At 43.8% G+C, this 15328-nt stretch overlaps 1 protein-coding gene across 2 annotated transcripts in view; it reads right to left on the reverse strand.

Annotated features, from left to right (window-relative positions):
* LOC135050991 (uncharacterized) overlaps window positions 1-15089 on the reverse strand; it is a 30529-nt gene extending 15440 nt beyond the window's left edge. Inside the window, exons 1-6 of one of the 2 annotated variants that reach the window (XM_063957202.1) lie at window positions 14860-15089; window positions 8335-8632; window positions 8034-8243; window positions 4118-4280; window positions 3725-4020; window positions 2660-2761 (exon numbers count right to left, since the gene is read on the reverse strand). In XM_063957202.1, coding sequence (XP_063813272.1) covers window positions 2660-2761; window positions 3725-4020; window positions 4118-4280; window positions 8034-8243; window positions 8335-8624 — 1061 coding nt within the window. In that variant the 5' untranslated portion in view covers window positions 8625-8632; window positions 14860-15089. Of the gene's footprint in view, window positions 1-2659; window positions 2762-3724; window positions 4021-4117; window positions 4281-8033; window positions 8244-8334; window positions 8845-14859 lie in introns of those variants that run through there. The other variant, XM_063957201.1, reaches the window with a different exon arrangement.
* Between the last annotated feature and the right edge of the window lie 239 nt (window positions 15090-15328).

A 15328-nucleotide genomic window follows, 5' to 3' on the forward strand; every position in this document is an offset into this window, starting at 1 on the left:
TCCATCAGAATAATATAATATAATATATATATATATATATATAAAATTGACCAGCACCTATTAGTCAACAGGTATTCAAAAATTCAAAGAAAAATAAATATTGGGTACACATCAAAGACTTAATAAGATCTTCGTGCATACGACCCGCAGTACTTCATGGTAACAAGAAATGGAAAATAAAAAAATGGTGAAAAAAAAGTGTGAATTCTTTTTTCAACACAAACCTATCAATACTGTGCTATTAGGAGTTTTTTTAGGTGCTGCAGTGAGTTCCAAATATAACACTCCTGAGTTTTATAAAAAAAAAATAAAAAAAAATAATACTACGAGCCCAGCAGGGTCCTAGTACATGGAAGCGTGTGGTGGCACTCTACATGACTGGATACAAAACAAAAAAAGGCCCGTTGTGATCAACATTTCAAAGCTGTATTTGTGCATTCTTTTGTCTTGTATCCAGTCGTCTAGAGTGTCGCTGCGAGATAGAGATAGAGATATAACTGCAGGGGGTACCTTCAATTATTGTCCATAAAGAAGGAAACCAGGCGGCACTCCAAGGATTTGTTGCAGGCAAAATACTTTATATTAAAGTGACAGTGCAAAATAAATTAGTACAGCATAGTGCAAGGTGGCTTGCACTATGCTGTACTAATTTATTTTGCACTGTCACTTTAATATAAAGTATTTTGCCTGCAACAAATCCTTGGAGTGCCGCCTGGTTTCCTTCTTTATGGACAATAATTGAAGGTACCCCCTGCAGTTCTATATCGTTTGGAGGAGGGCACCCAGGTGGATGACAGTATGATTGGGAGTGCCATAAAAATCTAAGGATAGATATATATATAGATAAAAAGGGGGAGATTATTGCGCCACTTGTGTACAATTTGTAGTCAAAATAAATAACACTCCCTATGGGTTAATACAGGGCGTCAGCTGTCCCCCAAAACACAGGGATGGTAGTTCCCTGTAGCAAAGGATTAATAACACACGGGGGGTGGGGGATAAAGCGACCGATGGTGTCTTAAAATATTTCAATAAAAGTGGATCTAGGAGATATATAAAAATATGTACTATATTTATAAAGTAATGAGTAACCAGATCGAGTGGATCTATAAAAAGTTAATTAATACATTAAAACAGACAGTTATTAAACAGCTAGACTAAAATATGAGCAGCAAATTTCTTAAAAAAATTGGGATAAAAACAACAGACACTATGCAAAATTAATACCAGTTAAAAATTAGGTCACTGCCAGGTAGCCCAAAGCGTTTCGTCATTCAGACTTCATCAAGGGGTGATGAAGTCTGAATGACGAAACGCGTTGGGCTACCTGGCAGTGACCTCATACCAAGTTAAGTTAAAATTGTTTTACATATTTTAACATACATTTTAATTTGGTATTAATTTGCATTGTGTCTGTTTTACTTTTTATCCCAATTTTTTTAAGAAATTTGCTGCTCAAATTTTAGTCTAGCTGTTTAATAACTGTCTGTTTTAATGTATTAATAAATTAACTTTTTATAGATCCACTCGATCTGGTTACTCATTACTTTATAAATATAGTACATATTTTTATATATCTCCTAGATCCACTTTTATTGAAATATTTTAAGACACCATCAGTCGCTTTATCCCCCACCGTGTGCATATATATATATATATTTATTAATTATATATATATTAATTATATATATATATTAATTATATATATATATATATATATATATATATATTAATTATATATATATATATATATATATATATATTAATTATATATATATATATATATAAATTATATATATATATTAATTATATATATATATATATATATATATATATATTAATTATATATATATATTAATTATATATATATATATATATATATATATATATATATACACACACACACACAAACTGGAACACGGCACTCACAGGTCTTCATACACATGCATTCAGCAGACTTGACAACAGCAGATTACACAGCCATGTAGTGATGTCACTACATGGCTGTGTAATCGGCTGTTGTCAAGTCTGCTGAATGCATGTGTATGAAGACCTGTGAGTGCAGTGTTCCAGTTTCCGCATGCAATTTTCTCTACACGGGCACCTGGGCCTTATTTCCATTGTGGATTCGTTTGGAGTGCCAGTTCTTCACTGCAATATACACACACATACATACACATATACATATATATATATATATATATATATATACACACATACACAATTTATTACCAGTTATTTATAAAGCGCACACATATTCCACAGCGCTTTACAGAGAATATTCACATCAGTCCCTGCCCCAGTGGAGCTTACAATCTTTATTCCCTACCACATGTACACGCACACACATTCATGCTAGGGTTACTTTTGTTGGAAGCCAATTAACCTACAGTAAATTTTTGGATTGTGTTAGGAAACCGGAGAAACAGAGGGAAACCCAAGCAAGCAAGGGGCGAATACACAAACTCCACACAGTTAGGGCCATGGTGGGAATATAAACCATGACCTCAGTGCTGTGGGAGGCAGTAATGCTAACCACTACACCATCCATGCTGATCTATATTATACATACATACACAACTGTACATACATATATAAAAAGACACATAATAAAAAACGTTTTGCTTGTTTCGGAAAGAACGCTAAAGAAAAATGTTACCTGTTCCACTCTGTATTTTGATTGTGATCTAGACTTTCTTCAGTGCATGCGATGTCTTCATCAGAATGCGGAAGGACATCGTTAAAAAGTTCTGTGTAATGTCTGCAAGAGGTAAATTTTATCACACTGCAAATGTAACAAATATAATAGAAAAATAAAACAAAATACAAAGCATGGTGAGCCTACAATAAGTACTCTATTTTATCAGCAAACATCAATAGTCTACATTGCCTCACAAAATAAAGGCATAACGCAGACTAAAAAACTACATGCAAAGATTTAAATACGATACAGATTGATTTAGATTTTTTTTTTTTTACATTTATTAGCTATTAGATAGCTGATTTTTGAATTGAGATTTGGGTTCAGACATCAAACAGTTCTGAATATGTGAATTGACTATAATACAGACTGTAACTAGCTGTTTTATGTAGGATTTCTCTGTAACCCCCACTGTCCCATGTGTCTCGCTAACCTTCCTCCATTTATCTTTTCCTGTGTCTTCCACTCCCTGTGGCTTCACAGTACCGGCCTAGCAGTAGGACGGTCTGTTTATCTGTCTTCTGCAGTCTTTAGATGTGCTCTGTCACCCCTGCAGTAAAGGCAACTGACAAGCCTCTGAGGTAAGGGCTCAACAAAGTATATGAATAGGTTTAAAAATAACAAAAAAAACTGCCAGCTTCACATACTATCATGTTGAACACTTACCTCTGAGGATTATCAGTTGATGTTACTGCAGGGAAGACTGAGTGCATTGGAAAATGGCAGGCAGTAGATGAACAGACTGTGCCAAGCCAGCACTGTGGTATCTTTAAAAGGAAAATTAAAGCACTTCACCTCACACCACCCCCATCCTTGCACCATGGGTTGGGGCCACCAGACACTGCCCTCCCTGGGAAGAATGACTAATTGTACATAAACAAGTGAAAAGGTTTAATTAAAAAAAATAATTATATATATATATATATATATATATATATATATTTATAATAATAATAGAGTTTGTCATGTTTTTAAAACAACATTGCCTTCAGTACTACTACTATCCAATAAATGGATGCTTACCTGTAATTCTCTTCAAATGTTGATGGCACTAAATGGCTGACTGTGTTTTCATTGTCTTGGTAAACAATATTTTGAGTACCCTGGGTGGTCACACTGTTTGCCAAATTAGATGGCTCATAAGGAGTGTTGTGGGAGAGGACACTCTTCTCCAATTCTTCCACGGAGGATAAAACTTGGTCCTCAGGGGAAACGGTTTGGTTAATAAATTGCAGTATGGAGTCTTCATTTACAAATGTTTCACAGTTCTTTGCAGTATCTTCAGGCAATTTTTCACTTTGCTCAATTGAGCTTCTATCCTAAAATATAATTAATAAAGTAATGCAACATATCACATATCCCACACTTAGACAATAGGCATGCTTTAAATAAAAACTTACAAGTCAAATAACTTACATTGTCTTGATCTGAATTTTCAGTGTATATAAGTTCTTTGGAAGGCTGGATATAAACAGATTTCTGCTTGAAAATTTTGGAAATCATTAGACCTGTCAAACGCTGATTTTCCATTAGTAGTGGCTTAACAAGTTTGTTGTGGCAAGGCATCAGCATGTGTATTCTAAAAGACAATATTTACAATTAAAGTAAAACTACACATACAGAATGTTAATATTTTTATAATCTTCTCAAATTTAAAAGGATTATAATTTTCAAGCTCAAAAGGGTAAATTAAATGCATAATCATAAATATAATTAAACTAAAATCAAATATAACAAAATAAAAAAAATGTATAATATATATATATATATATATATATATATAGATATATATATATATATATAGATATATATATATATATATATATATAGATATATATATATATATATAGATATATATATATATATATATATATATATATATAAAATCTCATATATAGAGATCTGAATATCTCTTAAAGCCTGACGATAAGTTTGAAAAATATCAAAAATTATGTGTAATAAATGAAGTTTTTATATATTGAACTATCAGAAAGCAAAGGTGTTATTAGCTCAGTGTAGCTTAAAGAATTCTGTATTTCAGATTATTTGGAGTTATTTTTTTATATAAAAGACTCAACCTTTATTTGTATTTAATGCATGAGTTATTTGATTACCATTTAATATGGGATCAAAAAATATCTCCTATATAATAGCCCAGATCTGAGATCTTGTGATTCATTTGCTAACGCTTGGCGGAGTCACAACAGTGGGCGGAGTTAGTCAAATGAGTCACAGATCTGGCCAAATCTATAGGACACTAGGAGCAGCTGCAGAAGCAGATAGTATGGACATGGCACAGGCAGGGTGCATACCTCCCAGCTTTCACACACACACACAGCGAAAAGGGGGCGTGGCTTTGCGGGAGGGCCCCGTTTTCGTCAGTGAGGGGGCATGCCCAGCGCTCTGTGAGCTGCTGGCATGCCCCCAGGGGCTGATTATGAGTCCGGGGGGCACAGGGTACTTGAGACAGGGGAGCCCTATCTCATTGCTGTGCCTGCTGTGGGTTGGGGCGTGGCCTAATCGTGGGACGCGAGGCCACGCCCCATTATGCAAATTCCGTTTTGTTTTTTAAATGGGATTTTGGCCCCTCAGCTAGGGGTAAATCCAGAGGAGGTGGTCGCTCCCCCTACACACCCGCACAGGCAGAAGAAAGCAGGGAGACTGCTGCCTCCATGCAACACCACAGACCTGCCAATACGCAGCAGCGTGCGCTGACTGTAGCACAATGCTGCCGCTGTTGCTGGCAGGACGGGGGAGCTTCTGAGCTGGGACAGAGCTACTCGAGCCGGGGGGGGGCCCCTACAACTGTGGGGCCAACGGTACGTACCGCCTGCCCCCCCCCCCTTAATCCGGCTCTGCTGCTGGAACCCCCCCTTAATCCGTACCCCCTGATGCCCCCTCTCCCTCTGTTTCCACTATTCACCGCTGCTCTGCTAAGCAGAACAGCGAGTACAGGAGCTTTCCAACTGCCCCCCCCCCCCCACCGCAGGACACTGCGACCCGCGGGTGGGACAGACCCCAAAAAATGGGACTGTCCCGCAAAAATTGGGACATTTGGGAGGTATGGGGGTGTGCCATACTTGACCCCCACATCAGCATACTCAGCAGGGTCTCTCTGGCGGGGAGGAGCGTCACATTCTGGCACACTCCACGCTTCTTAGCTGTAGTTTTGTGGTTCACCAGCCGCTGTGCACTTTCCGTACTGCCTGTTATCTCCAGCCCCTGCGACCCCACCGCTAGCTGCAGCGCTGCCACCCGCAGTGAGTTGCGCCCAGCTCCTTCACACACTTTAGCCGGCGGGTAGCGCTGCAGAAGTCCGCGCTGCTTGCAGGCTCTGACTCCCTCCTCCCTCCAGATCAGCGTCTCCTGGGAGCTAACCAGTCACTCCCAGTCTCCCCTTACCATAGTGCCCAGCAGCCGTGAGGTCCACGCCACGTGCATGCTATGACCCCCTCCTCCCTCCAGCCGCAGCATCTCCTGGGGGCTAAACAGTCACTCCCAGTCTCACCTTACCACAGTGCCCGGCAGCTGCGCGAGGTCTGCGGTGTGTGACTGAGGAGGGGGGGGGGGGGGGGGAAGTGATGCGGACGGGCAGCAGCAGTGACTCCGGTAAGACACATCTGTCTGTCACCACTGTTCTGTCCCTAATACCAATCGCTCCCGTGCCCTGTGTTCTGTCATGTCCCTGTCACCCCTGGCCTTGACCTGCCACCCTTATCCTGGCCCTTTCACCCTTATCCTGGCCCTTTCACCCTTATCCTGGCCCTGCTACCCCTATCCTGGCCCTGTCACCCCTGTGCTTGCCCTGTCAACCCTATACTGGCCCTGTCACCCCTGTCCTGGTCCTGCCGCCTCTACACTGACCCTGTCACCCCTATCCTGTCCCTGTCATTTCTGTCCTGGCCCCGTCACCCCTGTCCTGGCCCCGTCACCCCTGTCCTGGCCCTGTCACCCCTGTCCTGGCCCCGTCACCCCTGTCCTGGCCCCGTCACCCCTGTCCTGACCCCGTCACCCCTGTCCTGGCCCTGTTACTGCATACCCTCCAACTACCTTTTTGGCAGGTACAGTACCCGCAGCACCTCCAGACTTCTCCCCAATGCACCACACCTCCGCACCTTCCCCTCCACCACATGCGGCACTCCACCCCTCCCCCACATGCTGTGCCTCCAGACACCCTACACCACCCGCGGCTCCCACTCCTCCGCCCCTTCACCACCCCCAGCAATCTCCAAGCCCCCTCCACCATTCACACCCCTTATATGTCTCCCCCACACCTGCCCTCCTCCACCCGCAGCATCTGCAGACACCCTCCTCCATCCGTGGTCCCCCCCTCACCCACCCCTCCCTCACCAATGGCACCCCCGCACCTGCCCCACCACCACCTGCAGCACTTCCGGACCTCCTTCCCCATCTGCCGCAACACCCGTACCTGCCCCTCCCCTACCCATGGCGCCTACGGACCCCTACCCCACCAGCAGCACTCCCGCCCCTTCCCATCCCACAGCACCTCCGGAACCCTTCACCCATCTGCAACATCCCCACACCTGCCCCTCCCCCACCCATGGCACCCCTGCCCCTCCCCCACCTGCAGTGCCTCCGGACCCCTCCCCCATCTGCATCCCCCACCCGCAGCACCTCCCAACCCTTCCCCATCCGGGCCCCACCCCCACTTCCGCCCCCCCTCCATCTGCAGCATCTACAGACACCATCCGCAGTACCCCCCGCACCCGCTACATTCTGTACATTGTGGCCTGCAGGTGCTGTTCACGCCATCGCAAGGGGCTGCGCCTCCTTCACCATCGCACACCCTTTCATTGTGCAATATTTAACCACTAACAAAGGAATGCAGGTAATAGTCCATATAACACAAATATTAAACCCCAGAAAGGCATGCAAGGGTTAAGGGGGCGTAGCCCCTTGCGACGGTGTGTGTGATGAAGCACCGTGTGTGTGTGTGTGTGTGTGTGTGTGTGTGTGTGTGTGTGTGTGTGTGTGTGTGTATATATATATATATATATATATATATATATATATTTATTTTTTAGTATGTACACAAACTTTAAATCATGCCCAAAATATTAAAAAAAAAACATGTTAAATTAACTTCTGGCTTGCATAACTATGTATAAGAAACACATGCATTATGTGTTTAGACTTGCGTCCCACCAACAGATCTATGGTCAAAAATTTGGAAAAAAATAAATGCTACATCCAAAATACTTCTGGTCTCAAACTTTTGGGATATGGGAGACTCAACCTGTAATGTACTGTCATATATAAATTAAAACTTTTTACCTGGGAAATTAAAAAAAAACAAAACAAAAACACATACTCTATGTCGTCTTCAAGTTTCATGGAGAACGCCTTCCTCACGTTCTCATATACTTCTTCTTCACTCCAATACTTGTTGAATTCAAAAGCGTTTACTATGTGCCCCACTTCATGCAGTTCTTGTTTTTTTCCTTGCTTTAAAACATTATCGATATTGGGTCCAGAAAGCAGAATAAGCTCTTTGATGAATGTTAGTGGACCCCTGACATTGCTATTAAAAAAAAAAACAAAAAAAAACACAAATGTTGATTTTCCAATTAACAATTTTTTAAACTTTAAAAACACAAACACTTAAAACTAACCTTTGCGTTGCTTTTGCAGGATAAGCATTTCTTTTCCTCACAGAACTTCTTGTATAATGAAATTGTGGACTTTTCCTTGAAAATAGACTTCTCACTTCATTTTCTACTCCATGTGACCTAGTTGAACTAGTGGGAAATAAATCTGCCCTAGGGACAGGCATTTCTGGTCTCTGGTTTCCTGTTTCAGACTGCCTTCCAGAATCCAGCATTTGCCCCAGCTCATTAACCTGATCAGGTTTTGACAGCAAAGCATGTATGATGTCACACACTGCCTTTGAATGATTATTCATTTTTGTACCTGTAAATATATGAAACATGCAGTAGTTGTCACAGAGTTGGCAACAGAGACCTTGGGGCACAGTACATGGCTATGTCTGGGCCCACCACACCTCAATCCATGCACCCACAAATACCTCCCCTGGCAGTGAGAGAGAAATGGTATCTGGGTAAGAGAAAACGTGAGAAAGAGGGAAAGGAGTGGGTCAGGGAGAAATAGAGAGGGTGTCAGAGCAATAGGGAGAGGGGTTAATGGAAAAAGGAAGAGTGAGAGAGGGTGTCGGGGGGGGGGGGGGGGGGAGAGAGGGAAACAGTGTCAGGGAGAGAAATTCATTGAGGGAGAGAGAGGGAGATATTACCTAACTATTATAGCACACATCTCTCACAGGGATGTGCTTTTTGGCATGAAGCCCCTCTCAATAAACACATGCTCTGCCACAGTAATAAAACACCATGGTAATCAGTAAGGGTTGTGGGGGCATTGATAACTTTTTTTTTACCTCTGAACCTTTGAAACACACAGGTAATTGTGCCTGAGTTATCAGCTAATTCACAAGTTTTTCAACTATCAATAAAGTTGGAAGCACAATATACAATGATCAGCCTGGTATACTGTGCATGCACAGATGGGTGCTGATTATTGGTCACATGGTATAATCACGTTGGCTGTGCTTCATAAAGATATAATAATGTATTTGATCTAGTGTGTATGCTGTTTTGAACATGTGACCCAGGTTTTAGCCTGATATTTGCTTGCTATGTAGCAAAAGAAAGTCCACAGAACAAGTGGTGCAGGGTCTACACAATGTTCCCACTAACAGAAATATACGTTATGGTAAGAACTTACCGCTGATAACGGTATTTCTCCTAAATCCACAGGATAACATTGGATATGATGGAGTGACAGCGGATTGGCACCAAACGATCACTAGCTTTCAGGCCTGCCAGAATGCACCGGGCTCGTCCATATAATCCTGACCACCGACTCAGTCAAATCAGTTGTTTACAAAGCGTATACAGAAGCATTATGTAGAACCCTATTCAAGCAAAAAAACCCACATGCACACTCTTCCATGCAATAGGGAAGAGTTTAGTGAGTATACAGATTCTCAAATCAGGTGCGTCAGGGTGGGATCACTGTGGAAACCTGTGGACTTAGGAGAAATAACGTCATCAACGGTAAATTCTTACCAGAACGTACATTTCTCCGGCAGGGTTCACAGGTAATCCACAGGATAACATTGGGACTTACCAAAGTAATTTTTAGTGGTGGGGACACTCCAGGTTTAATAGGAGAACCATACGCCCGAATTGAGCATCATGAGAGGCAGAGATATCCCAGGCATAATGTCTGATTGATTGTGTTTATTGGAAGCCGTGTAGCTACCTTACATATCTGTTCTGCTCAAGCACAATATTGTGCTACCCATGAAAGACCTTCCTTACATGTAAAGTAAGCAGAGACATTAGCCGGGACAGGGAGATCAGCTTAAGAATATGCTTCTGAAATAGTCATTCGAAGCCATCTTGATAGCGTCTGTTTAGTAACAGGCCATCTCCTCTTGTGAAAACCGTAGAGGATGAAAAGAATTTGTCTTTCTAATGGCACTGGTACAATCCATGTAGGTACTTAATGTCCAGCGACTCATCTCCCGCAGAAAATCCAGATTCCTGAAAAACAGGGACCATATTATCTTTAAGGTGGAATATAGATCACTCCTTAGGAAGATACCCAGACCCAGTTCTGAGAACTACTTTATCTGGATATTATCAGAATAGATTAGCATGAAAAGTGCTCCTAAATCTGAATCTCTTCTAGCTGATGCCATAGTCACCTGAACGAGAACTTTAGCGGTCAACCATTTAAAATCAACTTCTCTTAGTGGTTTAAACAGAGCAACTTGACAGGCTTTTGAGGACTAGATTTAGATTCCCTGACCCTGTAGTAGGAAAAGGGGAAGGTTGAATGCGCAGCATTCCCTGGGAAAAAGTGCAAACATTCTGCAATTTTGAATTTTTCTTTTCGGAACCATAGAGTCAAATGCTGACACTTGTATTCCCAAGGAAGCCACCGCTAAACATTTATCTATTCCTGTTTGAAGGAATGGAAAAAACCCTTGAAAATCTGCAAGATTTCGGGTCCATACCTCTTATTGCACCAATGCATATAAGCTTGTCACATTTGGTGATAAATAAGAGTTAATTAAGTTTTTCCTTGCTCTGAGCATTTGTGAGAATCCTCTGGACCTCAGTATTTAGATTTCAAAAGCCACGCCATCAAAATGGTTGATCCAGATATTTGTGATAATCAAGGACCCTGTCTTAGTCTGGCCGTAGAAGAAACAGTAAAAGGTATTCAACATTTTCTGCGGATATGTGTACGAAGACCTTCTGGGCCAAGCCGGGGCTTATTAGGATCCCGGCATCTTTATTGCGTTTTCCTCACTATTCTGAGTAACAGGATGATTTGAGAAACACATAAGAGAAATAAATTTCCATTAAAAAAATATCCACAAAGATCACTGTTTTGTTACTGAAAAGATTATGGCTTTTGTTCAGATGGGACACCATGAGAATTATCTCTGGACAAGCCCATTTGTCTACCCCAGTCTAAAATGACTTTAGGGTGCAAAGCCCATTCATTTACCTGAATGGTGTGTTGACTGAGAAATCAGCTCTGTAGTTTAGGACTCTCTGAACAAACCCTGAGGACAAGGCTGGAAGATGGAGTTCTGCACATTATAGTATGTGATTTAACTCCTTCCTCGATATTTATCTCCGTGTTCCTGTCTAAAAGTTAAGGTACACTACTGCCATTTCCTAATACTTGCAGATCTGGACCAATCTTCCTTTAGGAATATCTCGTACCTAAGACAGGACACAGTATATGGCCTGAAGTGCTAATAAAATTATTAGCAGGCACCTTTTTTATGGTCCATAATCCAGAGAATCATAATTTTACAGAGAAATTACCTCCTTAGTCGAGAAGACTTGTATTTGTTGTCAGGATTTCTCCACCTGATACCAAAAAGAAAAAGGTATCCTCTCATCTAGATGGAATGTCTGTAGCCCCCAGGCTACTACTTACCTTTTTTTGCCAGTAACAGTACTTGTTTGTATACTGTCCATCTAGCCCGTCTACACCACCTGGTATTCAGACGGTCTTGCACACGGTGAATTTAACCAGGTACAACACTGCTTAATTTACAACACCATTGAGATTGGACATATTCAGTGTGATGCGGCCTTAGATGGAGGAGATACTGGAAAAGTCTTGAGTGGAATTATGACCACGGCCTCATGTGTATTGTTAACACCATCAAACCCATAATTCGCATTGCTGCGCAAATCAATATTGTTTGACATTGTAACCACTCTCCTAGTTTTTCCTTGGATATCTTGTTCCGAGGTAACTATTTTCTGCAAACTCAAATTCAGTATAGCCCCACCGTGAGTTATGTTATGGAACCAGAGATGATCCCAATTACAAATCACACATGTCTCAGCAGACAAGTTATTTGTATGTTGTAGATGACACAGAACCTTTCCTGTATTTGTGTCAGGATAGGAAGGTGGTCAAGGTATGGAAATTTTTCTTAACCTCTACTAACGGAGATAAATTGCCATAATCATTTTGGTACTCTTGGACTGTGGCTAACCCAAAAGGTTTTTGCTGAAGGATGGTAAACCTTGAGATAACACTAATGGACAGCGTTATAGGAGCCTGAAGGTAAAATTCATGACTTATCCAGGAATACCATGTATTATATTGGCTCCTCACCAAACTATGGAGTTGCCTCCACGTGAACCGTGTTACCCAAATTTCTCTGTTTTTGAAATTGATAATGGGGCGAGGGATTGTTTTGGACCCAGGTGGGAATAAACCCTCCATTGTGCATGGGTTACTGGAATGACAATTCCCGACAAAACGTTTTCTGAATTGCTTAATGCAAAACCCTCGCCTAAGCCTCTACCCGAGATGGGCTGAAACCGATTACCTTTTAGGAGAATGGTTCCAGAAGTGAAAATATAACCTTAGAGATACTGCTTCTTTTACCCAGGCATCTACTTGTAGACTGCTATCAATCTGTGCAAACGGAAGAAGTCGGCCCCTTATACTTCTGGAATCAGCCAGAAGGAGACCTGCGCCAACATACTGATGGCCTCTGGTTTGGAAACTGGCCTCTGGTTGCCTTTGCTTCTCTGCCTTACCAAACTTATAGTATTAAGGCTGTTACGTTCCTTTATTACAGACAAGGCCGGACCAGACCCGATTTTGGGGTTATATGTGGAAGGCAGAGAGTTGCTGGAGCGGCTCTTTCCAATATGCGTGTAAGACGCTGTTAGGAAAGATCACTCAAAAAAGCAGACTATTGCTCGCTGGATTTGTAGCACAATTCAGCTAGCGCATTCTGCGGCTGGTCTGCCGCAGCCTAAATCTGTAAAAGCCCATTCCACAAGGAAGGTGGGCTCTTCTTGGGCGGCTGCCCGAGGGGTCTCGGCTTTACAACTTTGCCGAGCTGCTACTTGGTCAGGGGCAAACACGTTTGCAAAATTCTACAAATTTGATACCCTGGCTGAGGAGGACCTGGAGTTCTCTCATTCGGTGCTGCAGAGTCATCCGCACCGTTTGGGAGCTTTGGTATAATCCCCATGGTCCTTACGGAGTTCTCAGCATCCACTAGGACGTCACAGAAAATAAGATTTTACTCACCGGTAAATCTATTTCTCGTAGTCAGTAGTGGATGCTGGGCGCCCGTCCCAAGTGCGGATTGTCTGCAATACTTGTACATAGTTATTGTAAACTAAAGGGTTATTGTTGAGCCATCTGTTGAGAGGCTCAGTTATATTTCATACTGTTAACTGGGTATATTATCACGAGTTATACGGTGTGATTGGTGTGGCTGGTATGAGTCTTACCCGGGATTCAAAATCCTTCCTTATTGTGTCAGCTCTTCCGGGCACAGTATCCTAACTGAGGTCTGGAGGAGGGTCATAGTGGGAGGAGCCAGTGCACACCAGGTAGTACTAAAGCTTTGTTAATTGTGCCCAGTCTCCTGCGGAGCCGCTATTCCCCATGGTCCTTACGGAGTTCCCAGCATCCACTAGGACGTCAGAGAAAATACAGTTCCCCAATATCCAATGGGACTTAAGAGAAAAGTGAAACCACATGGGTGAAAAGGATTTTGGAAACGCACGCAATTGAATACAGATGGTCGAATAGTGCAGCTTTTTTGGCTAGCTGAAAAACTCTGCACTAATTGAATACCCCTTACAGGCCACACCTCCCCCATATTACCCCCAGAAAAGCCCAAATTACAGTCTCCCCTCCCTATTCCTCTGCACACACACAGCCCCCCATTCATCTGCACACACAGCCCCCCTCCTCCCCATTCATCTGCACACACAGCCCCCCTCCTCCCTATTCCTCTGCACACACACACAGCCCCCCTCCCTATTCCTCTGCACACACACACAGCCCCCCTCCCTATTCCTCTGCACACACACACAGCCCCCCTCCCTATTCCTCTGCACAACCACAGCCTGCCCCCTCCCTATTCCTCTGCGCACACACACACAGCCCCCCCCTCCCTATTCCTCTGTGCACACACACAGCCCCCCTCCCTATTCCTCTGTGCACACACACAGCCCCCCTCCCTATTCCTCTGTGCACACACACAGCCCCCCCTCCCTATTCCTCTGTGCACACACACAGCCCCCCCTCCCTATTCCTCTGTGCACACACACAGCCCCCCCTCCCTATTCCTCTGTGCACACACACAGCCCCCCCTCCCTATTCCTCTGTGCACACACACAGCCCCCCCTCCCTATTCCTCTGTACACACACACAGCCCCCCCCTCCCTATTCCTCTGTACACACACACACAGCCCCCCCACTATTCCTCTGCGCGCACACACACACACACACAGCCCCCCTCCATTACTCTGCACACACACAGCCCCCCTCCCTATTACTCTGCACACACACAGCCCCCCCCCCCCCATTTCTCTGTACACACACACAGCACCCCTCCCTATTCCTCTATACACACACACAGCCCACCATACCTAATCCTCTGTACACACACAGCCCCCCCCCATTCCTCTGTACACACAGCCCCCCCCATTCCTCTGTACACACACAGCCCCCCCCCCCCCTATTCCTCTGTACACACACAGCCCCCCCCCCCCCCCCCCCCCTCCCTCCCTCGTTATTCCAATCCTCAGTACACTTCCTCCCTATTGTACCTGGCTTTCCTGTTTGTTTCTTACAGAGGGAGCCAGCACACACCACGTGGAGCCAGCCAGTGACTCAGGCGATGGGCACTTGAGCAGGCAGAGGAGGACAGGGCTTTTACCTCACAGCAGCTCACTCTATGATCGGCTGGCTCAGTCTGGGGCCAGACACTGAATGTTAAGCAGAGCCAGCACGAGTGTTCTGCCTTAGTTCAGGGGCGGGACACAGACAGCTGCACCACAACTTATCCTGCCTTCCACATGAGCAAGGTCTAAACGCTGCCAGACACTCTCAGGAGGATCACTAGTCACCACTCACCTCACTTGCAGCTGCTGCGCTTTGTGTATGCTGTTGCAACATCACATGGCGCGCAGAAATCGCGCCAAGACACTGGGGCAGGTTAACCACTTCCTCTACCAGACCATAGCCTGATCTACAATGAGGGGGCGTGGCAAGGGGCGGAGCTTCCAACGGCCGCTA

This window comes from Pseudophryne corroboree, chromosome 2, assembly GCF_028390025.1.
Source record: "Pseudophryne corroboree isolate aPseCor3 chromosome 2, aPseCor3.hap2, whole genome shotgun sequence".
NCBI classification, from domain to species: domain Eukaryota; kingdom Metazoa; phylum Chordata; class Amphibia; order Anura; family Myobatrachidae; genus Pseudophryne; species Pseudophryne corroboree.